The following is a 25,503-nucleotide window of genomic DNA, read 5'->3' on the forward strand; positions in this document are numbered from 1 at the left end:
ACTAGTCTGTGGCGGCCTAAATGCCAAAACCTACCTGGAGGGGACATCATTCCCTTCCCCATATGCCTCCCTAGGCACAACTATGACAACATAACCGACAAAAACAGGTCACAACTCCAGCAGCTCTGTCGCACGCTGGGAATGTACATAGTCAATGGAAGGCTTCAAGGGGACTACTACGGTAGGTACACCTATAGCTCATCTCTTGGCAGTAGTACTATAAACTACTTTATCACTGACCTCAACCCAGAGTCTCTCAGAGCATTCACAGTCAGCCCACTGACACCCCTATCAGACCACAGCAAAATCACAGTCTACTTGAACAGAGCAATACTCAATCATGAGCCATCAAATCCAAAGGAACTGAATAATAATAAGACATGCGATGAATGGAAGGAATGTTGTGTAGAAACCTACCAAAAAACAATTAGGCAAAAACAAATTCAATCCCTTTTAGACAACTTCCTGGACAAATCTTTCAACTGTAAAAGTAAAGGTGTAAACTTGTCAGTAGAAAATCTAAACAGTATTTTTGACCTCTCAGCTTCCCTATCAAATCAAAAGTCAAGCAGAACCCATTGGATTCTCCAATTACATTGAAGGAACTACAGGACAAAATACAAACCCTCCAACCCAAAAAGGCCTGTGGTGTTGATGGTGTCCTTAATGAAATTATAAAATATACAGACCACAAATTCCAATTGGCTGTACTTACATTCTTTAACAATTTCCTTAGCTCTGGCATTGTCCCCAATATTTGGAACCAAGGACTGATCACCCCAATCCACAAAAGTTGAGACAAATTTGACCCCAATAACTACCTTGGGATATGCGTCAACAGCAACCTTGGGAAAATCCTCTGTGTTATCATTTCCAGCAGACTCGTACATTTCCTGAGCACCAATGTACTGAGCAAATGTCAAATTGAGAAACCAAAACAAAGGCCAAATCTTCTCATGCTTTGTTGATTTCAAAAAAGTTCTTGACTCAATTTGGAATGAGGATCTTCTATAAAAATTGATTGAAAGGGGTGTTGTGGGGAAAACATACCACATTATAAAATCCATGTACACAAATAACAAGTGAGTGGTTACAATAAACACAAACATTTCTTTTGAGGGGGTGCGGTGAGACAGGGATGCAGCTTAACCTCTACCGAGCACCTACCCCGGGTCCGGGAGCACCCCCCACCCCCCACCCCCCCACACTGATTAGCATCGCTAGCATAGCGTCACAATTAAATAGTAGCATCTAAATATCATTAAATCACAAGTCCAAGACACCTAATGAAAGATACAGATCCTGTGAATAAAGCCACCATTTCAGATTTTTATAATGTTTTACAGGGAAGACACAATATGTAAATCTATTAGCTAAACACGTTAGCAAAAGACACAATTTTTTTACTCCAACAGTTTTTTCCTGCGTCAGTAGCTATCACTAATTCGACTAAATAAAAATATATATAGCCACTAACCAAGAAACAACTTCATAAGATGACAGTCTGATAACATATTTATGGTATAGCATAGTTTTTTATTTTTTTATTTGCATTTTTCAGGTATAAATCACAGTTCTACATTGCAGCTGCAATCTGAAATAGTGCCGACGCAGCCAGAACAATTACAGAGACCAACGTCATATAACTAATTACTTGTCTTAAAACATTTCAGAAAAAATACACAGCGTACAGATATTGAAAGCCCAACATCTGGTGAATCCAAACAATATTTCAGATTTATTAAATGTTTTATAGCGAAAACAAAATGTAGCGCTAAATTAGCATAGCCACGCCAGCCAGAACCAGCTGGGCGCCCCCGACCAGTTCACATGCACGACAGATATATGAAATAACATCGTAAATTGGGTCTTACTATTGCTGATCTTTCATCAGAATGTTGATCAAGGTGTCCTTAGTCCTGATGAGTCGTTCAATCCATTCATAATGGCAACTTTCCCTCTTCATTTAGCATAGGTACTGGTCGACTGGCACGGTTCTGTCCAAAGTAAAAAAACTCACAGAACCGAACACGGCAAAACTCCCGAAAAAATTCAAATAATCTGATTAAACTATATTGAAAAAACATACATTAAGATGATATGGTCACATGTATCAAACAAACTTCGAGACGGAGATAGTTTTCATCCGTAACGGCAGCATAACAGTAGACAATCGCACCTCAAAATCGCGCGATTCAGAGAACCGGAAGTTGTCGGTCACGCCAAAGAAATAGGTCTTATTTCACGTCAGTACAAGATAAACAAAAAATTTCCCCTCTGACGTCCTCTTGACACCCAGAGGAAGACAAATGAAGTGTGTTTCGGGTCATAGGTGGCGTGACCATATATAGGCAGAGCGTTGAAGCGAGCATACACATCTTGCATTCTTCTTCTTGGTCAGGGAAAGTGCTGTCAAATGACTTCTGTTTCACTCAGAGACAAAATTGAAACGGTTTTAGAAACTATAGATTGTTTTCTATCCAATGGTATTAATTATATGCATATAGTAAGAGCAATAATTGAATAAGAGGCAGTTTAATCTGTAGAGGAAATTATGCTAATGCAAAAACAGCACCCCCTGTATTCTCAAGAAGTTAACACCTATTTCGAATAAAATCAGAGCCGGATATATCTAAGGGCTATAACGGGAGCTTTCTAGAACGCCATCCTGAGGTCTGTCTTGCGTCATGGCGAATGAAGGAAAGACTGAACCCCACGTTCCCAGTCCATTTATAAGGCCTCAGACCTGCCTAGCAACTCCATTTCAATTCTCACTATTTGCTGACATCCAGGGGAAGGCGTATGCAGTGCATCTCAACCAATAGAAGACATGCAAATTAATAAACTGGCCTCAGAACAGCCTGGCTGATTTCAGATTTCTCACTTGCTGACAGGAAGATTGCTCCAACTCGAGTTCTGTTTTACTCACAGATATAATTCAAACGGTTTTAGAAACTAGAGATTCTTTTCTATCCAATAGTAATAATAATATGCATATTGTGCGAGCAAGAATTGAGTACGAGGCAGTTTAATTTGGGAACGAAATTTTTACAAAGTGCAAACAGCACCCCCTATTCAGAAAAGGTTTTAAGGGCTTTATTGGCATTAGGAAATATATGTTAACATTGCCAAAGCAAGTGAATTATATAATTTACCAAATGAAATAAACATTAACAAATGAACAGTAAACATTACACTCATTACACTCGAAAAGAATAGAGACATTTCAAATGTTGTGTTATCTCTCTCTCTCTCTCTCTCTCTCTCCATCAATCCAACTCTCTCTCAATTCAATTTCAATTTAAGGGCTTTATTGGCATGGGAAACATATGTTAACATTGCCAAAGCAAGTGTAGTAGATAATAAACAAAAGTGAAATAAACAATACAAATGAATAGTAAATATTACACTCACAAAAGTTCCAAAAGAATAAAGATATTTCAAATGTCATATTAAGTGCAAATAGTTATATCTCTCTCTCTCTCTCTCTCTCTCTCTCTCTCTCTCTCTCTCTCTCTCTCTCTCTCTCTCTCTCTCTCTCTCTCTCTCTCTCTCTCTCTCTCTCTCTTCGGAGTGCATGCTGGGAAGTGAGTCGTCAAGCAGGAGTGTTTGTGAGAGCGACTGGATTTCTTTTCATTCTATTGGGTTTTGGTATGTAAATATATATATATTGATTAGTTGGTTTAAAGATAATTGTTCTACTTATTAATTAACAAGTAGAGGGGTGGTGGGATAGTTTGAGGTTGTTTGTTTTCGCGAGGGCACAACCAGCTGGTTGAGGCTGGTTAAAATGTCCGCTCGTGAGAATTTGGAGTATGAAAAACTTAGTCGGCGCAATGGAATTAAGATTTTGGCAGAGGTTGGATGTTCAGTGGAAGAATGTGTTTTAGCGGTAGGTAGTATGATTGGGTATGATAGCATTAAATCAGCCTCAAGGATGAATAGCGCAGTAGTGATATTCTTAGATTCTATTGGAAAAGTGAATACGATGGTGGAGAACGGTGTTGTTTTGAGGGAGACACAGACGAAGGTATTTCCACTTATGAATCCGGCTAAGAAGGTTATATTGTCTAACGTACCACCATTTGTTAGAGATGAAGTGTTGGAGAGAGAATTATCGCGTCATGGTCAAATTGTGTCTACAATAAAGAAAGTTCTTTTTGGATGCAAATCTCCGTTGCTGAAACATGTCGTGTCTCATAGGAGGCAAGTGTATATGATCTTAAAAAAGGACGTTGATGAACTGAATTTAGCGTTTAGTTTTAAGATTGATGGATTTGATTATGTGTTTTACGCTTCTACTGAATCAATGAAATGTTTTGGGTGTGGAAGAGAGGGGCATTTGGTGCGTAGTTGTCCTGAGAAGGAGCGCGCAGAGCCCGGTAGTAGTTATAGTGATGGTACAGATAATGCATTTACGCAAAGAGATGAAACTGCTAAAAGTACGGGGGAAGGAAGAAGGTGGGCAGATGTGGTTGGAAAAGGGGGAGAGGAAGGCAGTGTGGATACGGGGACAATTGTGGTGGATCAGAACAAGGAGGGAGGGGAAGCAGTCTGTGAGATTGCGACTGCCGTTGCTGAGGTGGTGTTGGAAAGTGAAATTGGAGATAAAGAGGAAATTGAAATAACAGGAAAGGAAGAAGCTGTTTTCAAAGTACCGAGAAGTAAGAGAAAGAATGTAGGGGGGGGTGAAGGGTCTAATTCTAAGAGGAAGGTAGAGATTGATAAATTAGTTGAAGATGAAAAGGTTGAAGATTTAGGGGAGTTTTCCTCTGGGGAGGAGAGCGGGAGTGAGTCATCTGACGCGTCGCAACAAAATAGTGAGATAATTGGGGAGGAAGGAAGGTATGGAATTAAGAAGGTACGCCAATTTCTGAAGTTGACAAAAGGGAAGAAATATATGCAGGATTACAATATAACTGATTTTTTCCCTGAAAGTGAATTGTTTATTGAATCAGCAAAGTTTTTGATGTCAAAAATAACAGGGGAAGGTTTGACAAGCCCTGAAATTGCTAGACTTAAGAAGGTGGTCACGAGAGTGATAAGTGATGTAAATTCTAAAGAAAATGAAAGGGTTTAGTTGCAGTTTTAACCCTGTAAAGAGATGGGATATCTGTATTTTCCTCTGTATATTTTTTTCATTCATGAGCAGTTTTAAGATTTCTTCTTTAAACATAAATGGTGGAAGAGATGTTAAAAAAAGAGCGATAGTGTATGAGTTAATTAGGGGAAAGGGAAGTGACATAAATTTTCTACAAGAAACACATAGTAATTTGGAAAATGAAGTTATGTGGAAAAAGGAGTGGGGGGGGACAGTGGTGTGTAGTCATAAAAATTCTAAAAGTGGGGGTGTGGCTATATTGTTCTCAAGGGGGTTTTTGCCTTTGTCTTATGAGGTTGAAGAGGTAGTTGAGGGGAGGTTATTAAAAGTTAGAGCAAGGTATGAAAACATCACTATGTGTCTGATAAATGTCTATGCCCCAGTGGTGGCAGTTGAGAGGGTATGTTTTTTAGAGACATTATCAAATACCATTGAGAAATGTAACAATGAAGATTATTTATTTATTGCTGGGGATTTTAACTGCACAGTCAGTGATTTAGATAGAAATCATCAAGAACCTCATATAGCCTCAAGGACCTTTTTAAAACGCCTCATTGTAACGCATGAATTGTGTGATATTTGGCGGAGACAAAATGGAGGCACAAGGCAGTACACCTGGGCGCATGTGAGAGAGAACATCATCTCTATGGCAAGGTTAGATAGGTTTTATTGTTTTGAGCATCAATCTCAGGTCTGTAAATCAAGTGTGATAACCCCAGTGGGATTTTCTGATCATTGTTTAATAACAGAGGTGGTGTTCATTAATAATGTAAAACCCAAAAGCGCATACTGGCATTTTAATATAACTTTATTGAGTGATGCTCACTTCAGGAAATGTTTTTGTTTTTTCTGGGAGAGGTGGAGGTCTCAAAAGGACAGTTTTATATCCATTCAACAGTGGTGGGATATAGGGAAAATCCAGATTCAACAATTTTGTAATCAATACACGAGGAATGTCACCAAGGATATCATCAGATCAATGAAAGCCCTAGAGTTTGAAATAGTGGAACTCATGACGTTGGTTGAGACCACAGGAGATTGGGGCCATACGCAGGCACTCAAGAAAAAAAAAGTTGAATTGGCAGATCTGCTGGGTATCAGAGCACAGGGGGCATTGGTGAGAAGTAAGTTTCAGGGAATATCTGAAATGGATGCCTCATCCAAATTTTTCTTTGGTTTAGAGAAAAAGAATGGACAAAGAAAAATTATTCATTGTCTCAAATCAGCTGTTGGACAAGAGCTCACTAGCCCTAGTGAAATTAGAAAGAGGGCAGTAGAGTTCTATGCTGAGCTCTACAAGTGTGAGTACAAAGAGGATAAAACAGTGACACAGAAGTTCCTTGATGGGCTCCCAAAGGTGGATGCAGAAGCTCAGGTTGAGCTTGAGCAACCATTGTCTTTGCAGGAGTTATACTCTGCATTAAAAGGCATGGAAAATGGAAGGGCACCAGGCTTTGATGGGCTTCCCGTTGACTTTTTTAAGTCTTTTTGGACTATGTTGGGAGAAGATTGGCTGGCAGTGGTTAATGATAGTTTAACCGGAGGGTTACTACCATTAAGCTGCAGAAGGGCTGTCCTCACCCTACTGCCCAAAAAGGGAGACCCTAGGGAGGTGAAAAACTGGAGGCCGGTGGCTTTATTGTGCACTGATTATAAGATCCTGTCCAAGGCTTTGTCCAACAGGCTGAGGGAGGTGATGGGGCAAATCATACATACGGACCAGTCCTACTGTGTTCCTGGCAGGCAGATAGGGGATAACATTTCTCTGATTCGTGACTTTTTGGACATCTCTAAGGCTATTGGGGTGGATGCAGGTCTAATTTCAATTGATCAGGAAAAGGCATTTGACCGAGTTGAACATCAATATTTATGGCATACGCTTGAGGCGTTTGGGTTCAGCTCTGGTTTTATTGACATGATAAAGGTGATATATGGTGACATTGAAAGTGTATTGAAAGTTAACGGTGGTTTGAGTGCTCCTTTTAAAGTGTGTAGAGGTATTAGGCAGGGATGTTCTTTATCAGGGATGCTGTATGCCATTGCTATAGAGCCACTACTAAATAGCATTAGAAGTCGCATTGAAGGGGTGTACCTTTCCAAGGATATTCCTCCTATTCGTCTTTCAGCCTATGCTGATGATGTAGTTGTTTTAGTGAAAAATCAAGCGGAGGTGGATAGTTTGAGTCTAATGGTTGATCGGTTTAGGGGAATATCCTCGGCAAAAGTAAATTGGGAAAAGAGTTGTGCATTACAGATTGGAGAATGGTCTGGAGGGATCATGGCTTTGCCAGGGGGATTGGAATGGTGTAAGGGAGGGTTTAAGTATCTTGGAGTGTACTTAGGAGATGAGGGGATTATGGAAAGAAATTGGATTGGGGTGGTTGAAATGGTGGAAGGGAGGATGAGGAGATGGCGTTGGTTGTTATCTCGAATGTCATATAGGGGGAGAACTATTATAGTTAACAATGTGATTGCCTCTGCATTATGGCATCGGTTGGCAGTTTTAGAACCACCTTCTGGTCTTCTGGCTAAGATACAGGCAATTATGGTAGATTTTTTTTGGGATAAATATCACTGGGTTCCACAAAGTGTTTTGTATTTGTCAAAAGAGGAGGGGGGACAAGGTCTGGTACATCTTGCTAGTAGGGCTGCTGCTTTCCGTTTTCAGTTTATTCAAAGGTTGCTTTATGGACAGGAAAATGTGGTGTGGAGGGGGGTAGCAGGCCTTGTGTTACAGAGGGTTGGAGGTTTAGGTTTAAAGAAGGCTTTATTTCTGGTTGATAGTAGCCAGATTTCTAGGGAGGGAGTACCTCCGTTTTACAGAGGCCTTCTCAGAGTGTGGAGCATAATGAAGGTGTCCAGACGAACTTCAGCGGAGTCAGTGCATTGGCTGTTGGAGGAACCTCTGGTGTGTGGGGCAAGACTGGATTGTACAACTGCAGCTGTTCCACATTTCTCCAAGATTCTGGTGAAGGGAAAAATAATCACCTTAAGACAGTTAATGGCAATGGCTGGGCCCGACTTAATGGATGGAAGACGGTTGGCTGAACATTTGGGGGTGAGGTCGGAAAGGATTGTTGGACAAATGCTGGGAAGCTGCAGGAAAGCTCTGTCAGCGGAAGAATGGGGAATGCTTAATAGCCACAAGAAGAAGGAACAAGATGAAGACGTCTCATTTCCAAGATTAGGGATTACACCAAATATCACAGAGTCAGAGAGAAAGGGTATATTGTTGGATTTGAGAGGGTTGGAGGAGGTGGGTTTGGATGAGGTGAATGGGAAGGATTTGTATAGGGGGTGTGTTAAGGTGTTAAACAAAGAGAAATTGAAAAATAGAAAAGACACTCCATGGAGGGTAAAATTGGGAATTGATGACAAGGTAAAGCCAGCATGGAGAGCACTGTACAAACCACCGTTACAAAAGGGTACTGGTGATATGCAATGGAGGGTGTTACATGGCATTATTGCAGTTAATGCTTTTGTATCTGTCATTAATTCAGATGTTAGAGATGGATGTCCTTTTTGTAATATAAGAGAAACCATTTTTCACTGTTTTATGGAGTGTGAGAGGATAAAACCTTTATTGGAAATACTGGAATCATTGTTTAGAGCTGTAGGTGAGATTTTTAATAACAATGTTTTTATTTTGGGGTTTCAATATAGTAAGCAACAGAAAAGAAAATGTCAAATGTTAAATTTTATTTTGGGACAAGCTAAGATGTCAATTTTTTTGAGTAGGAAACATAAAATAGACACGGGATATGAGAAGGATATAAGATGTGTTTTTAAAGGATTAGTGAAAGCAAGAATAAAAGTGGATTTTGAGTTTTTCTCAGCTGTAAAAGATCTCCCATTGTTTGAGGAGAAGTGGGCATATGAAGGAGCGCTTTGTTTTGTAGAGGAGGGGAAATTATTTTTTGTTGAGGAAATAAGTTGAATGTATATGTTCTTTTGTATTTTTATTTTTATTTATTTTGTGTAGGAATTACATTCATTGTTTCATTTCTGAAAAGGCAGTGTGTCATTATTTATGTTAACAATTGAGTAGAAAATAAAGGTTTTATAAAAACTCAAACTCCCTCTCTCCCTCTCTCCCTCTCTCCCTCTCTCCCTCTCTCCCTCTCTCGTTCTCTCCCTCTCTCGTTCTCTCCATCCATCTCTCTCTCCTCTTGTTTTCTACATGTCCTATATGAAACAGATGGTGTGGATTGTGGACTCATTTTGGGTGTGAACTCTCCCTTTAATGTTAGGAATGGAGTGGGTTGTTATTGCTGTGGCCATAGGGTCTCCTTTCAGAGCTAATCAACACACACTTTACCCTGACTCGCTCTGACTCTCTCTCTGACTCTCTCTCTCTCTCTGAGGCCAGATGGCTGTGGTTAGAGATACTGTATTGAAAGGCCTCAGGCACATGCAGTAGCCACACACACACACATTCCAGGCTCTCTCCAGAAGTTTGGCCCTGGTTTCTTGACATTAACTACTATCCCAGTCAATGCAATGGGGCCAAAGTTTGTCTGGCTAATGTTCAAGCTTATGTATTCCCCTGCTTACTCAGCTCCTATAGGCCAGTAAATCGCACCATTTTCTTCTTGACTTCCTGCCCAGCTTTACTAGGGGGGGGGGGGGGGTGTTGCATTAAACGAAGGCTAATCTAATCTGAGAGCAGAATGATTTTCATGGCTGGATTGACGATGAGTTTATTAATCTATTTACTATGGATCTGGTTAAGGCTGTCTCCCTTTATTCTGAGCAGGGGACCCGGCAGATCAATGGGTCTGTCTCCTCCCTTCTGGGGGCCCTGTCTCCTCCCTTCTGATCTCTGCAGGGGACCCTGTCTCCTCCCTTCTGATCTCTGCAGGGGGCCCTGTCTCCTCCCTTCTGATCTCTGCAGGGGGCCTAGACTCAACCCTTCTGATCTCTGCAAGGGGCCCTGTCTCCTCCATTCTGATCTCTGCAAGGGGCCCTGTCTCCTCCATTCTGATTTCTGCAGGGGGCCCTGTCTCCTCCTCCATTCTGATCTCTGCAGGGGGCCCTGTCTCCTCCCTTCTGATCTCTGCAGGGGACCCTGTCTCCTCCATTTTGATCTCTGCAGGGGGCCCTGTCTTCTCCACTCTGATATCTGCAGGGACCTTGCTGCTATCGCTACCATGGACACTATGTCATATTTACAGCCATTCTCTCCCTCCCTTGCTTCCTTTCCTCCCTCGCGTTCTGTCTCTCACTTTCTTTTTCTCCTTTTTCCTGCAATCGGTGCTCTCTCTCTCTATATATATATATATATATATATATATATATATATATATATATATATATATATATATAGAGAGAGATATATATATATATATATATACATCCCTCTCCCCTCTATCATTCAGCCCCTCTCTTTCTCACTGTCTCTCTATACCTCCCTCTCTCTCTCTTACTCTCTCTCGCTATACCTCCCTCTCTCTCTCTCCCTCTCTCCCGCTCGCTCTCTCCGTCTCCCCTTCCTCAGCCAAGTCTCATGCTCTTTAATGTAAAAGGTTTAGTAGAATAACAGGAGTAACACACAAATGTTTTTCTATTTCAACTTTTCATTGCGCTGTAATATCTATCTGTTATCTGTATCTGCAGTTATAACAAGACACATATCTTTCTCGCTCAGTCAAATCTCAGGCACGATCAAATAAGGGGAAATTGCTTACGTTTCTCGCCAACAGACAATGTGTTTATAAAAAAAGTATACTTTTTACCCCTTTTACTTTTGATGTCCAATTGGTAGTTACAGTCTTGTCCCATCGCTGCAACTCCCGTACGGACTCGGGAGAAGCGAAGGTCGAGAGCTATATGTCCTCCGAAAATGACCCTGCCAAGCCGCGCTGCTTCTTAATGCACTGCTCTCTTAACCCGGAAGCAACTCTACCAATGTGTCTGAGGAAACACTGTACAACTGGCGGCCGAAGTCAGCGGGCATGTGCATGGCCCGCCACAAGGAATCCGCTCGAGCGTATATGGACAAGGACATCCCGGGTCTTCCCAAACCCTTTTCTAACCCGGACGATGCTGGGCCAATTGTGCATCGATTCATGGGTCTCCCGGTCGCCTGCGACACAGCCTGTGATCGAACTCGGGTCTGTAGTGACGCCTCTAGCACTGTGATACAGTGCTTTAGATCGCTGTGCTACTCGGAAGCCCCGACAATGTGTTTCATGCTTCAACCAACACTGTGAATATCTGCTGCTTTTAGTATTTTTAGTTTGTGTAAAAGGTCTGAAATGACGTCTATAGGCACTAATAAGGCTATGAATACCATCACGTTATTAGATAAGGCATGTTTATTAATTAACCAAAGGGGCCGTACAGTTAACCCTTTCTAGGAAACAATGTCATTAAACATGACATACGAGTCTATGTGGCCTTTTCAAAGGCAGCATCATTCAAATCAGCCAGGTCACCCATGATACAAGTCATTATTCGACGTCCATCCATGTCTGAGGACGTCGGGAGATGACACGGAAACAGGCCACTAGGGGCAACAGTGAGCGCTGTTACCTTCAAGTAGGTTTTGGTTTTGCTAGGGCGCTGTGGACAGGGATGCGTAAGCATCTGCCTCTGATTTCAAAGGGTGAAAAGTTGTAAGTTTGAATTCAGCAATAGAAAGTGTTTTTTTATATTTCTGTTTTAAGTATATCCCAAACCTTAACCATTCGGAGATAATGCCTGAACTTAACCTTAAACACATAGAAATGTGACATTTTGAACAACTTCGAAATGGAATATGCATATGGAATATGCATTAAGACTAATTAAAATATAGCTTTCATAAATTCACATTACACACATTTATCAATCTCAGAGGATGTTCACACTGTGTGAGCACACATATGGTGCACTTACAGCCTTTGGGATTTCAATTGTAAATCTACTTTCATAGGGTGTCATTTCTCTGTTGATGGCGACATAAAAGTGGAATATTTCTGTCAGTTAAAATGTGGTTGTTCAAATGGGAGTTTAGGAGTCAACATTGGTCTGACAGTTCTGTCAGTTTGTCTGTCTATCCTGGGACTGTACAGTAGTTCTCTATAATTAGTCACTCTTCTCTTTTCTTGTGGTATCGGTATACAGTCCATTCGGAAAGTATCCCTTGACTCTTTCCACATTTTGTTGAGTTACAGCCTTATTCGAAAAATGATTGTATAAATTGTTTTCCTGATCAATCTATAGTACACACAATACCCCATAATGACATCACAATACCCCATAATGACATCACAATACCCCATAATGACATCACAATACCCCATAATGACAAAACGAAAGCAGGTTTTTAGAATTCTTGCGAATCTATTAAAAATTAAAAACATAAATACCTTATTTACATAAGTATTCAAAACCTTTTCTATGAGACTTGAAATTGAGCTCAGGTGCATCCTGTTTCCATTGAGCATCCTTGAGATGTTTCTAAAACTTGATTGGAGTCCACCTGTGGTAAATTCAATTGATTGGACATGATTTGTGTGTATCATGTCAAAAAGACCATAATTTACAGCCAACCACTCTAAAGACAGATAGGCTGACTTGGGGATACTACTGGGTAAAGTTCCCCCATCACTCCTATAGCCTCTGTGTGATACTCGCCTTCACACCCACACAAACACACACACACACACACACTCATCCCCTGTGGTCTTTGTCCTTCCCAGGTATTGCAACGAGCACCTGCCCTGCCCACCTCATGTCTATTGGTCGGCATGGTCAGCATGGGAACGCTGCACGGTGCCCTGCGGAGGCGGCATCCAATCACGCCGCAGGACCTGCGAGAACGGTAACGAGTGCCCCGGGTGCGCTCAGGTATGTTACACACACACACACACACACACACACACACACACACACACACACACACACACACACACACACACACACACACACACACACAGATCTAGGCTGCACTTCTATCGCAGACTGTCCTTGAACTTCTAAATCTCAGTTATAACATTGAACTTCAATTCCCTTAAATCCCTTAGTGTTTCTAATCAGAAGATACAATATACCACATAACACTTTAGTCAATGAGCCACACCCCCAAATGTGTTCCGTCTGGCTCATCATAGTGAAATAAAATGTAAGGTCTATGTCCCTAGAGTTGGAAAATGTGTGATACCAGTGTGCAGCAATGGGAGCTTTCTCTGATTGTTCAAGTCAAAAGAATTTGGACCCGCTGACTTCTAGGGTATATGAATTGCTTTAAATAGAACAACTTGATACATTTTAAACTTTGTTTGACAAGTGGTTCTGAAGGTCATGAAATTACCTTTCAATTGATATATAATATGACCAACTTTGAAAGGATCAGTTAAACCTCTGTTTAAAAATCCCCCATTTTCTGCCATGGTCGTTAGTGTGTGAGAAGCTTTGTCATTGTCATTAGAGTGTGGGAAGCTTTGTCCATTGTCATTAGAGTGTGGGAAGCTTTGTTCATTGTCATTAGAGTGTGGGAAGCTTTGTTCATTGTCATTAGAGTGTGGGAAGCTTTGTCCATTGTCATTAGAGTGTGGGAAGCTTTGTCCATTGTCATTAGAGTGTGGGAAGCTTTGTCCATATGTCATTAGAGTGTGGGAAGCTTTGTCCATTGTCGTTAGAGTGTGAGAAGCTTTGTCCATTGTCATTAGAGTGTGGGAAGCTTTGTCCATTGTCATTAGAGTGTGGGAAGCTATGTCCATTGTTATTAGAGTGTTGGAAGCTGTGTCCATTGTCATTAGAGTGTGGGAAGCGTTGTCCATTGTCGTTAGAGTTTGGGAAGCTTTGTCCATTGTCGTTAGAGTGTGGGAAGCTTTGTCCATTGTCGTTAGAGTGTGGGAAGCTTTGTCCATTGTCATTAGAGTGTGGGAAGCTTTGTCCATTGTCATTAGAGTGAGTGAAGCTTTGTCAATTGTCATTAGAGTGTGGGAAGTTTTGTCCATTAACGTTAGAGTGTGAGAAGCTTTGTCCAGTATTGTTAGAGTGTGGGAAGCTTTGTCCATTGTCATTAGAGTGTGTGAAGCTTTGTCCATTGTCATTAGAGTGTGGGAAGCTGTGTCTATTGTCATTAGAGTGTGGGAAGCTGTGTCCATTGTCGTTAGAGTGTGGGAAGCTGTGTCCATTGTCGTTAGAGTGTGGGAAGCTTTGTCCATTGTCGTTAGAGTGTGGGAAGCTTTGTCCAGTATGGTTAGAGTGTGGGAAGCTATGTCTATTGTCATTAGAGTGTGGAAAAGCTTTGTCCATTGTCGTTAGAGTGTGGGAAGCTTTGTCCATTGTCGTTAGAGTGTGGGAAGCTTTGTCCATTGCCATTAGATTGTGGGAAGCTTTGTCCATTGTCATAGAGTGTGGGAAGCTTTGTCCATTGTTGTTAGAGTGTGAGAAGCTTTGTCCGTTATTGTTAGAGTGTGGGCAGCTTTGTCCATTGTCATTAGAGTGTGGGAAGCTTTGTCCATTGTCATTAGAGTGTGAGAAGCTTTGTCCATTGTCATTAGAGTGTGGGAAGCTGTGTCCCTTGTCGTTAGAGTGTGAGAAGCTTTGTCCATTATTGTTAGAGTGTGGGAAGCTTTGCCCATTGTCATTAGAATGTGGGAAGCTTTGTCCGTTGTCGTTAGAGTGTGGGAAGCTTTGTCCATTGTCGTTAGAGTGTGAGAAGCTTTGTCAATTATTGTTAGACTGTGGGAAGCTTTATCCATTGTCATTACAGTGTGGAAAGCTATGTCTATTGTCATTAGAGTGTGGGGAGCTTTGTCCATTGTTGTTAGAGTGTGAGAAGCTTTGTCCATTATTGTTAGAGTGTGGGCAGCTTTGTCCATTGTCATTAGATTGTGGGAAGCTTTGTCCAATGTTGTTAGAGTGTGGAAATCTTTGTCCATTGTCATTGGAATGTGGGAAGCTTTGTCCATTGTCATAAGAGTGTGAGAAGCTTTGTCCATTATTGTTAGAGGGTGTGAAGCTTTGTCCATTGTCATTAGAGTGTGGGAAGCTTTGTCCATTGTCATTAGAGTGTGGGACGCTTTGTCCATTGTCATTAGAGTGTGGGAAGCTGTGTCCATTGTCGTTAGAGTGTGGAAAGCTTTGTCCATTGTCATTAGAGTGTGGGAAGCTTTGTCCATTGTCGTTAGAGTGTGGGAAGCTTTGTCCATTGTCAATATAATGTGGGAAGCTTTGTCCATTGTCATTAGAATGTGGGAAGCTCTGTCCATTGTCGTTAGAGTGTGGGAAGCTTTGTCCATTGTCATTAGAGTGTGGGAAGCTTATCGATATAATTCCATGTAGTGGGGCAGCTAGAACTAGAACAGGGTTTAAAAAAATTAGTAGATACAGAGCATCACAGGATTCACTAGGGGCGGATTGCCCATCTGGCAATTGTGGCAAATGCCATATGGGCTGACCATTTTTTAGTTGACAAACAAAAACAAACAAAATCTTAAAAAAATATACAAATGAAAAAGATGACATTGACCTGGACATGGACGCTAGGAAAGGAATTCCTCCCAGATTGCAGTTCCTATGGCTTCCACTAGATGTCAACAGTCTTTAGAAAGGATTTCAGGCTTGTTTTTTTGAAAAATGAATTAGTAGTTGTAGTTTTTCAAGGTGGCTGTCATGTGGACTGTAGTCTTGTTGCGCGAGTGGATGAGGGTGCGCACCTCGTTATTTATCTCCGGTATTGAACATACTACATTCCGTGTTAAATATGATCGTTTATTTACATATTAGGGTACCTGAGGATTTATTAGAAACATTGTTTGACTTGTTTGGACAAAGTTTATTGGTAACTTTTCGGATTCCTTTGTATGCATGTTGAACGAGTGGAACAGGTGGATCTCTGAATCAAGCGCGCCAACTAAACTGACTTTTTGGGGATATAAAGAATGACTTTATCAAACAAAACAACCATTTGTTGTGTAGCTGGGACCCTTGGGATTGCAAACAGAGGAAGATCTTCAAAGGTAAGTGATTTATTTTATCTCTATTTCTGATTTTTGTGATGCCTCTGCTGATTTGGAAATGTTTTGAATGCTGGTGTATGCTGGGCGCTGTCCTCAGATAATCGCATGGTATGCTTTCGCCGTAAAGCCTTTTTGAAATCTGACAAAGATGTTGGATTAACAAGAAGTTAAGCTTTTAAACAATGTAAGTTGTAATTTCATGAATGTTTAATATTACGATTTTTGTATTTTGAATTTCGCGCTCTGCAATTTCAGCGGATGTTGTCGAGGTGAGTCAATAGACGTAGTATAAACCAGCCTTTAGTCTTGAAATGTTTGGTTGTTTAGTACACTAAAGTACTCACTCTGTTTAGCACATGGCCTCACATGAATCCTTAAAGAGATGGGTGGGGCTAAGGTTTAAGAACCATGCTGAATGGCAAAGAGGAGCTCTCCAGTAGGTGTACCAAAAAGTGGGGTTACTAGTTTATCAATTTTCATAACAGAATTACTTTCCCATTGTTCCTCAACTGTAGTGTATTATATACCTTTTTCTAGCTCTGAGTCTCTACTTTTATCCAACGTAAAAAACAACATTTCAAGTTGTTTTACATAAAAATCAAGCCAGTCGGTCACATATTTGACAGTTAAAATGTATTCATTACATACATCTTCATGTACACTAACTGATATCATAGGCTAATTACTTTGTGGTTCAACACCTGATGAAGTGTAAATACAAAACACATGAACTAGATCACTAACTCTAAATATAATGCCCACTGCTAGTAGCCATGTATTCACCCAACAGTACATTTAAAGGTACTACGTGTAACAATTCAACAGCAAACCTTCTCTTGTTGTCAAATTGACTACGGCCAACAAATCTCTTGTTGTCAAATTTGTTGTATTTGCTGGCCCCAGTCAATTCGACAACATTTGTGGACCAATAAGAACGCTGGACTATTAACATGCAAATTTGGCCCAATAAAAAATGTGGGAAAGAATGTTGTGAAACACTATCATTACAGTATTACTGTAGATATATTAAGGACCTTTTCTGAAATTACATTGAAAAAATATTACATCTAGGTCTTTTAATGGCGTACGAAACATGCAGTCGTAGGATACGATCGTTGAGACCTTTGACCTTTGACCTGACCAAGACCGGTGTGCATTTCTCACGCGCACCACTCTATATCTCAAAGTCACATTAAATATCCTGGTTGTAAAATAGTTGCTGTTGAGCTAAATGTTGAGAGTTGATTGAGAAATACAAATTAATACCTACAGAAAGCTGAGACCCTCCTCTCTTCGACAGGGACAAGGGGAAGAATCTCCCAAAGCTGTGTTTTTCCCTCAATTGTATTTTGAAATGTTATACGATCAGAACACTTGAGCACAACGTGGAGAGGAGAGTGGCTTGAGAGTGGCTCGATCATCACAGCAGCAGACCCCAGTGAAACGGGCACCGGGGCAGACACTTATATTACAGGAACCATGAGGATATTGTACTTTAATGTTTGACCAAATCATGGTTTTAGCTTCCCCAAAAAGTTTTCAGTAAGGTGACAGTGTAGAGTGTGCTCTTTTTAAGAGTGTGCTCTTTGCCTGTCAGAAAAACGGTCTGGTCCATCTTGGTAGGGGGGCCGGCCGTTGCCCACTGATCAGCCAAAGGCTCATTACAGATTAGTATTACAGATTACTATTACAGATTAGTATTACAGATTACTATTACAGATTAATATTACAGCGAAATTGCACAAAAACCGTACAAAAGAAATATCTTAAATAAAGTAAATAAAATAGTTTCAAGCTTGTTAGCTGGCTAGCTAACATTAAGTTACCTGGCTAGCCAGTTCAAATAATTACCGTATAATAGCTGACAACATGTTAACTTTAGCTAATTTGTATTCATTATTACAGGAAAATAAACTCACAACAAGATAATTATTTACAAGTTTTAATGGCGGGCTAATTACAGAAAATTGCTTCGGGTTGTGAGTGTGCCGAAATAAAAGCAGGGCATTCTGAGAATGTTTTAACTTGGACACTGTCTCGTTGGCCTAACTTTTTATCCTAATTTGACTTTGGTGCAGGTCATGCTGTTCTTACCACTACCGTCTCTAGTAAACACACACTATATCAAATAAAATAAAAGTTTATTTGTTACATGCACAGGATACAGAAGGTGTAAACAGTACTGTGAAATGGTTATTTGCATGGTGGAGTCTAACTTTTTTTTTTTACATGTAGCTAGCTAGCTAAACAATGAACCATAACCCCAACTCATAACGTTACTACCATACATGCATAAAGCTAAAGCTAACCAACTAGGTTCAATGTTAGCTAGCTAGCTAACATTAGGCTATAACTAGCAATGCAAATGGCTTTCTGAGAAATGAATGATATTACTACACAGGTCATACACGTAAAATTAGCTAGCTAGCGAGCCAGCCAGCTAACGTTAGCTAGCTAGCAAAAGTACCCTTTAACTTGCAATGAAAATGACTTTCTGACAAAATTAGAAATGTAATATATCTGAACATGTAGCTAGCTAGACTCTTACTCGTATACATAGATTAACGCTTCTCCCTCTCTGTCACGGGTGGCATGGTTGCCCTTAGTTTGTAGATGTAATCCAAAGACAGGTGTTTTATACAACTGTGTTCTCCTCCGCATATTTGAAATCAAACAGCAGAATTTTCTCCATATTCTTAGCTATCATACTCTGCTTCCACTGGGTATTCCACTGATTTCAAACCTCGGTCAAATTCTTCCACGACAAGAACACTGTTGATCGCCATTTCTCCCCCATCGCTGTCATCAGAAAACTACAATGTCTGGTTCAATGAAAATGTTATTACCTAAATCTTGAATTTCCTCATTGTCTGATTCATTTTTAGAGTCAGAGAGAGTCAGCATGGCACGATTATCCCCCAGAAAGTGGAGAGCATTAGCAACACTTTTGCAGTTCTACTACGTGATTTCTTTCAAAAAAGCCGCGTTAGAAGGGATTACCTACACTTACTGAGCAGCTCATGCTAAAGACAGATGCATGCTACATGGCAGACCAATCCGAACTCATCTCTCAGCATGTCCAGCACAACCATTATCTCAGCTAATCATGGCTAGAGGGAAGTTTCCTGTCTTTTTCCTTGGCTAAACCAACTTGGCACGTAATTTAACATTTTTCATTGTATTTACAGATGACATACAAGTTTGTTATTAATTAAGGCACATGAAAGTTTAAATGTTACAGAAGGCATTTCTGACCCAAAAATTATTTTGATAAAAAAATAAGTGTTTATGTTCAAATACCTCTCCTGTGAAGTGGTGACATTACATTACATCATTTTTTTAAATATTTAAGTCATTTAGCAGACGCTCTTATCCAGAGCGACTTACAAATTGGTGCATTCACCTTATGACATCCAGTGGAACAGCCACTTTACAATTGTGCATCTAAATCTTTTAAGGGGGGTGGGGGGGGAGGCTGAGCGGGAACTGTACTTCCTCAGTGGTAGGGAGGCGAGCAGGCCAGAGGTGGTGACATGTGCCATATGCCTAGTTTCCTGAAATAAGTCACATATAGTCACACTATAGTCTAAATGTCAACCCAAAATTCATGTCAATCACTGGTTTAGGCTGCACATCAAAATATCTTGAATAATTTATTCCTGCTTGGACGTGTTAGATGAAATTACTTATTTCCTGAATACCTCAGTAGTTTATTTATTAAACTATGAATGACTATATAAGATGATTACAGTAGAAGATAGTGGTGGCAGTGACACTGGGGGAAATTTGTTTGTTTGGAGCCCTGTAATAATAATGAACACTTAACGTATGATAACACAAATGAAAGGTATTTGCATAAATAGAAAGATATACCAGTTTCATCTGAGGACAAAAATGTTGACAGCTGCACCAATAAGGTTGCAAAATAAATGGGATGAGATTTTTGATGTGAAAAAAAATACACTTGAATCAACACTTAGAGCTTTTCAATTTAAATTCTTATATAACATTCTTGCCACCAACAGAATTCTATATATCTGGGGCATACAACAATCTCAGCACTGTAGAGACAGAATCAATTGATAATTTATTCTGGTATTGCCCCTATGAAGCTGGTTTCTGGTCACCATAACATGCACTTAATATTAACCTTACAAACAACAGTGTTTGGTGATTTGGAAAGCCATAGTCAGTCAATAAATAATATAATAATACTTGTAGGAAAGGTTTTCATCTTTAGCTCACAATCTGTGGATAATATACGATTAGAAAGATTAAAAAATGTTGTAAAACATTACAGCACGTGGGTGGTCTATGGTGATAGGTGGGATGGGCTGAGAGAGGCTGAGGGGTGGGATTAAAGAGCTAATGTTTGGTTATGTACTATTTTTATGTGACTGCTTTATATAAAAGTACCATGTCAAATGTACATGTACAATGTATGTATATGTAGAAAAAAAGCTATAAAACAACAGAAGATATTTGGCCTCTGAGGAAGAGGGTGGTGGAGGGGTTACTAATAATGAAATATTTAAAATAATAAAACATATATGACAGGTACTAGTTTGATATATAGCTTAAGTCGTTAGCTTGGCTTTTATAACGTATAAGACATAAAGAGACAGAGAACAAGAAGAAGCACAGACTGACAGCAGAGAATATGTTGACACCGATAGACAGCCCAACAGGGAGGCAGACCAAACGGCTAGAGCAGAGGTACATTTATAGTGGTGAGTTGTATCTCCAGAGGAACAGTTATAGTGGTGAGTTGTATCTCCAGACAGAGGGACAGTTATAGTGGTGAGTTGTATCTCCAGAGGGACAGTTATAGTGGTGAGTTGTATCTCCAGACAGAGGAACAGTTATAGTGGTGAGTTGTATCTCCAGACAGAGGGACAGTTATAGTGGTGAGTTGTATCTCCAGAGGAACAGTTATAGTGGTGAGTTGTATCTCCAGACAGAGGAACAGTTATAGTGGTGAGTTGTATCTCCAGAGGAACAGTTATAGTGGTGAGTTGTATCTCCAGACAGAGGAACAGTTATAGTGGTGAGTTGTATCTCCAGAGGAACAGTTATAGTGGTGAGTTGTATCTCCAGAGGAACAGTTATAGTGGTGAGTTGTATCTCCAGAGGAACAGTTATAGTGGTGAGTTGTATCTCCAGACAGAGGAACAGTTATAGTGGTGAGTTGTATCTCCAGACAGAGGAACAGTTATAGTGGTGAGTTGTATCTCCAGACAGAGGAACAGTTATAGTGGTGAGTTGTATCTCCAGACAGAGGAACAGTTATAGTGGTGAGTTGTATCTCCAGAGGAACAGTTATAGTGGTGAGTTGTATCTCCAGACAGAGGAACAGTTATAGTGGTGAGTTGTATCTCCAGAGGAACAGTTATAGTGGTGAGTTGTATCTCCAGACAGAGGAACAGTTATAGTGGTGAGTTGTATCTCCAGACAGAGGAACAGTTATAGTGGTGAGTTGTATCTCCAGACAGAGGAACAGTTATAGTGGTGAGTTGCATCTCCAGAGGAACAGTTATAGTGGTGAGTTGTATCTCCAGACAGAGGAACAGTTATAGTGGTGAGTTGTATCTCCAGACAGAGGAACAGTTATAGTGGTGAGTTGTATCTCCAGAGGGATAGTTATAGTGGTGAGTTGTATCTCCAGACAGAGGAACAGTTATAGTGGTGAGTTGTATCTCCAGACAGAGGAACAGTTATAGTGGTGAGTTGTAAATCCAGACAGAGGAGCAGTTATAGTGGTGAGTTGTATCTCCATAGGAACAGTTATAGTGGTGAGTTGTATCTCCAGACAGAGGAACAGTTATAGTGGTGAGTTGTATCTCCAGATAGAGGAACAGTTATAGTGGTGAGTTGTATCTCCAGACAGAGGAACAGTTATATTGGTGAGTTGTATCTCCAGACAGAGGAACAGTTATAGTGGTGAGTTGTATCTCCAGACAGAGGAACAGTTATAGTGGTGAGTTGTATCTCCAGACAGAGGAACAGTTATAGTGGTGAGTTGTAAATCCAGACAGAGGAGCAGTTATAGTGGTGAGTTGTATCTCTAGACAGAGGAACAGTTATAGTGGTGAGTTGTATCTCCAGACAGAGGAACAGTTATAGTGGTGAGTTGTAAATCCAGACAGAGGAGCAGTTATAGTGGTGAGTTGTATCTCCAGACAGAGGAACAGTTATAGTGGTGAGTTGTATCTCCAGACAGAGGAACAGTTATAGTGGTGAGATGTATCTCTAGACAGAGGAACAGTTATAGTGGTGAGTTGTATCTCCAGAGGAACAGTTATAGCGGTGAGTTGTATCTCCAGAGGAACAGTTATAGTGGTGAGTTGGTTCTCCAGAGGAACAGTTATAGTGGTGAGTTGGTTCTCCAGAGGAACAGTTATAGTGGTGAGTTGGTTCTCCAGAGGAACAGTTATAGTGGTGAGTTGTATCTCCAGACAGAGGAACAGTTATAGTGGTGAGTTGTATCTCCAGACAGAGGAACAGTTATAGTGGTGAGTTGTATCTCCAGAGGAACAGTTATAGTGGTGAGTTGTATCTCCAGAGGGACAGTTATAGTTGTGAGTTGTATCTCCAGACAGAGGGACAGTTATAGTGGTGAGTTGTATCTCCAGACAGAGGGACAGTTATAGTGGTGAGTTGTATCTCCAGACAGAGGAACAGTTATAGTGGTGAGTTGTATCTCCAGACAGAGGAACAGTTATAGTGGTGAGTTGTATCTCCAGAGGAACAGTTATAGTGGTGAGTTGTATCTCCAGAGGAACAGTTATCCTGTCTAGGATCAGCGTGGCGCTAGCGGCACACCCCCCCCCCCCCCACTGAAAAACCAGTGCCGCGAAATTCAAAAAAAATATTTTTTTAAAATATTTAACTTTCACACATTAAAGTCCAATACAGCTAATGAAAGACACAGATCTTGTGAATCCAGTCAACATGTCCGATTTTTAAAATGTTTTACAGGGAAGACACAATATGTAAAGATGTACATCTATTACCTAAAAACACATTAGCATAATCCACCATCTTTTATTTGTCCACCAACACCAGTAGCCATCACCAATTCGGCTAAACTAAGATATTTATAGCCCCTAACCAACAAAAAAACTCATTAGATGACAGTCTGATAACATATTTATGGTATGGGATAGGTTTTGTTAGAAAAAAGTGCATATTTCAGGTAGATGGCATAGGTTACAATTGCACCCACCGTCACAAATGGAATAGAAAAACTACTTAGAGCAACGTGTTTACCTACTTACTAATCATCAAACATTTCGTAAAAATACACAGCATACACGAATCGAAAGACACAGATCCTGTGAATACAGACAATATTTCAGATTTTCTAAGTGTCTTACAGCGAAAACACAATAAATCGTTATATTAGCATAGCACATAGCACATAGCAGCCCAGCATTGATTCTAGCCAAAGTGAGCGATAAAAGTCAACATCGCCAAAAGATATTAATTTTTTCACTAACCTTCTCAGAATTCTTCCGATGACACTCCTGTAACATCACATTACAACATGCATATACAGTTTGATCGAAAATGTTTATATTTAGCCACCAAAATCATGGTTAGACAATGTGAAATGTAGACAAGCTGGTCAGAAAATGTCCTTGCGCCACTTAGACAGTGATCTACTCTTATACATAAATACTCATAAACGTGACTAAAAAATATAGGGTGGACAGGGATTGATAGACAATTTAATTCTTAATACAATTGCGGTATTACATTTTTTAATTTATCCTTACTTTTCAATACAGTTTGCGCCAAGCGAAGCTACGTCAAAAAACATGGCGTCCTAAGCCACTAAAATGTTTCGACAGAAACACGATTTATCATAATAAAAATGTCCTACCTTGAGCTGTTCTTCCATCAGTATCTTGGGCAAAGGATCCTTTCTTGGGAGGAATCGTCTTTTGGTGGAAAGCTGTCCTCTTGCCATGTGGAAATGCCAACTGCGTTCGGGATGAACTGAAAGCGTGCCCACCTATTCACAGCGTTAAAGAAATAAATGTCCCAAAATCGCACTAAACGGATATAAATTGCTATAAAACGCTTTAAATTAACTACCTTATGATGTTTTTAACTCCTATAACGAGTGAAAAGATGACCGGAGAAATATAACAGGCTAAACTAACGCTTGGAACAGGAGAGGGTCGGTGTCCTCCACGCGCGTGACGCACCAAGAAAAGACTTGCTAGCTACAGGGTTTTTTGATTTATAGGGCCTGTGAACGCGCAATCGACCCCATTGGAATCGTCATCACGTAAAGGCATCCAGGGGAAGACGTAAGAAGTGTCCGTACAGTCATAGCAATATCAGTGCCCTTTTAACTGACTTCAGAACAGTGGCCAACATTTCTGAAATCTGAATCCATGTCAGGGAAATTGCTGTAGAATGGGCTCTGTTCCACTTAGAGACAAAATTTCAACTCCTATAGAAACTATAGACTGTTTTCTATCCAATAATAATAATAATATGCATATTGTACGATCAAGGATTTTGTGGGAAGCCGTTTCAAAAATTACCCAATTAGCATAAATAGTCTAAACAGCGCCCCCATCCCCAACAGGTTATAGTGGTGAGTTGTATCTCCAGACAGAGGAACAGTTATAGTGGTGAGTTGTATCTCCAGAGGAACAGTTATAGTGGTGAGTTGTATCTCCAGACAGAGGAACAGTTATAGTGGTGAGTTGTATCTCCAGACAGAGGAACAGTTATAGTGGTGAGTTGTATCTCCAGAGGAACAGTTATAGTGGTGAGTTGTATCTCCAGAGGAACAGTTATAGTGGTGAGTTGTATCTCCAGAGGAACAGTTATAGTGGTGAGTTGTATCTCCAGACAGAGGAACAGTTATAGTGGTGAGTTGTATCTCCAGAGGGACAGTTATAGTGGTGAGTTGTATCTCCAGAGGGACAGTTATAGTGGTGAGTTGTATCTCCAGACAGAGGAACAGTTATGTTATGGGTATCTTTGTAAATGTTAAGGACTGGGGAGTTTTTCAGGATACAAAATAAATGAAATGGAGCTATGCACAAAAAAAATCCTAGAGGAAAACCTGGTTCAATCTGTTTTCCACCAGACACTGGGAGATTAATTGGCAAGACCTGAAAATGGTTTTCTTGCAATGATCAACAAACAATTTGACCGATCTTGAAGTATTTTGCAAAGAATAATAGACAAATGTTGCACATTCCAGGTGTGGAAAGCTCTTAGAGACTTACCCAGAAATCATTGCAGATGTAATCGCTGCCAAAGATGATTCTAACATGTATTGACTCAGGGGGTTGAACTTAACTATATATATCTTTTTTTTCTTTTTTTTCTTTTAACAAATTCAAATATTTTTTGTTTACAATTAAATCCATTTTAATCCCACTTTTAAAACAACTAATTTTATTCCGAAGGTGCCCAACA

At 40.3% G+C, this 25,503-nt stretch overlaps 1 protein-coding gene across 3 annotated transcripts in view; it reads left to right on the plus strand.

Annotated features, from left to right (window-relative positions):
• LOC129859013 (semaphorin-5A-like) overlaps positions 1–25,503 on the plus strand; it is a 275,583-nt gene that overhangs the window by 203,645 nt on the left and 46,435 nt on the right. For all 3 annotated transcript variants that reach the window (XM_055928309.1, XM_055928308.1, XM_055928310.1), the window contains one exon: positions 12,787–12,934. In XM_055928309.1, the coding sequence (XP_055784284.1) occupies positions 12,787–12,934 (148 nt within the window). The remainder of the gene's footprint in view (positions 1–12,786; positions 12,935–25,503) is intronic.

The sequence above is a fragment of the Salvelinus fontinalis genome, chromosome 7 (genome assembly GCF_029448725.1).
Source record: "Salvelinus fontinalis isolate EN_2023a chromosome 7, ASM2944872v1, whole genome shotgun sequence".
NCBI lineage: Eukaryota > Metazoa > Chordata > Actinopteri > Salmoniformes > Salmonidae > Salvelinus > Salvelinus fontinalis.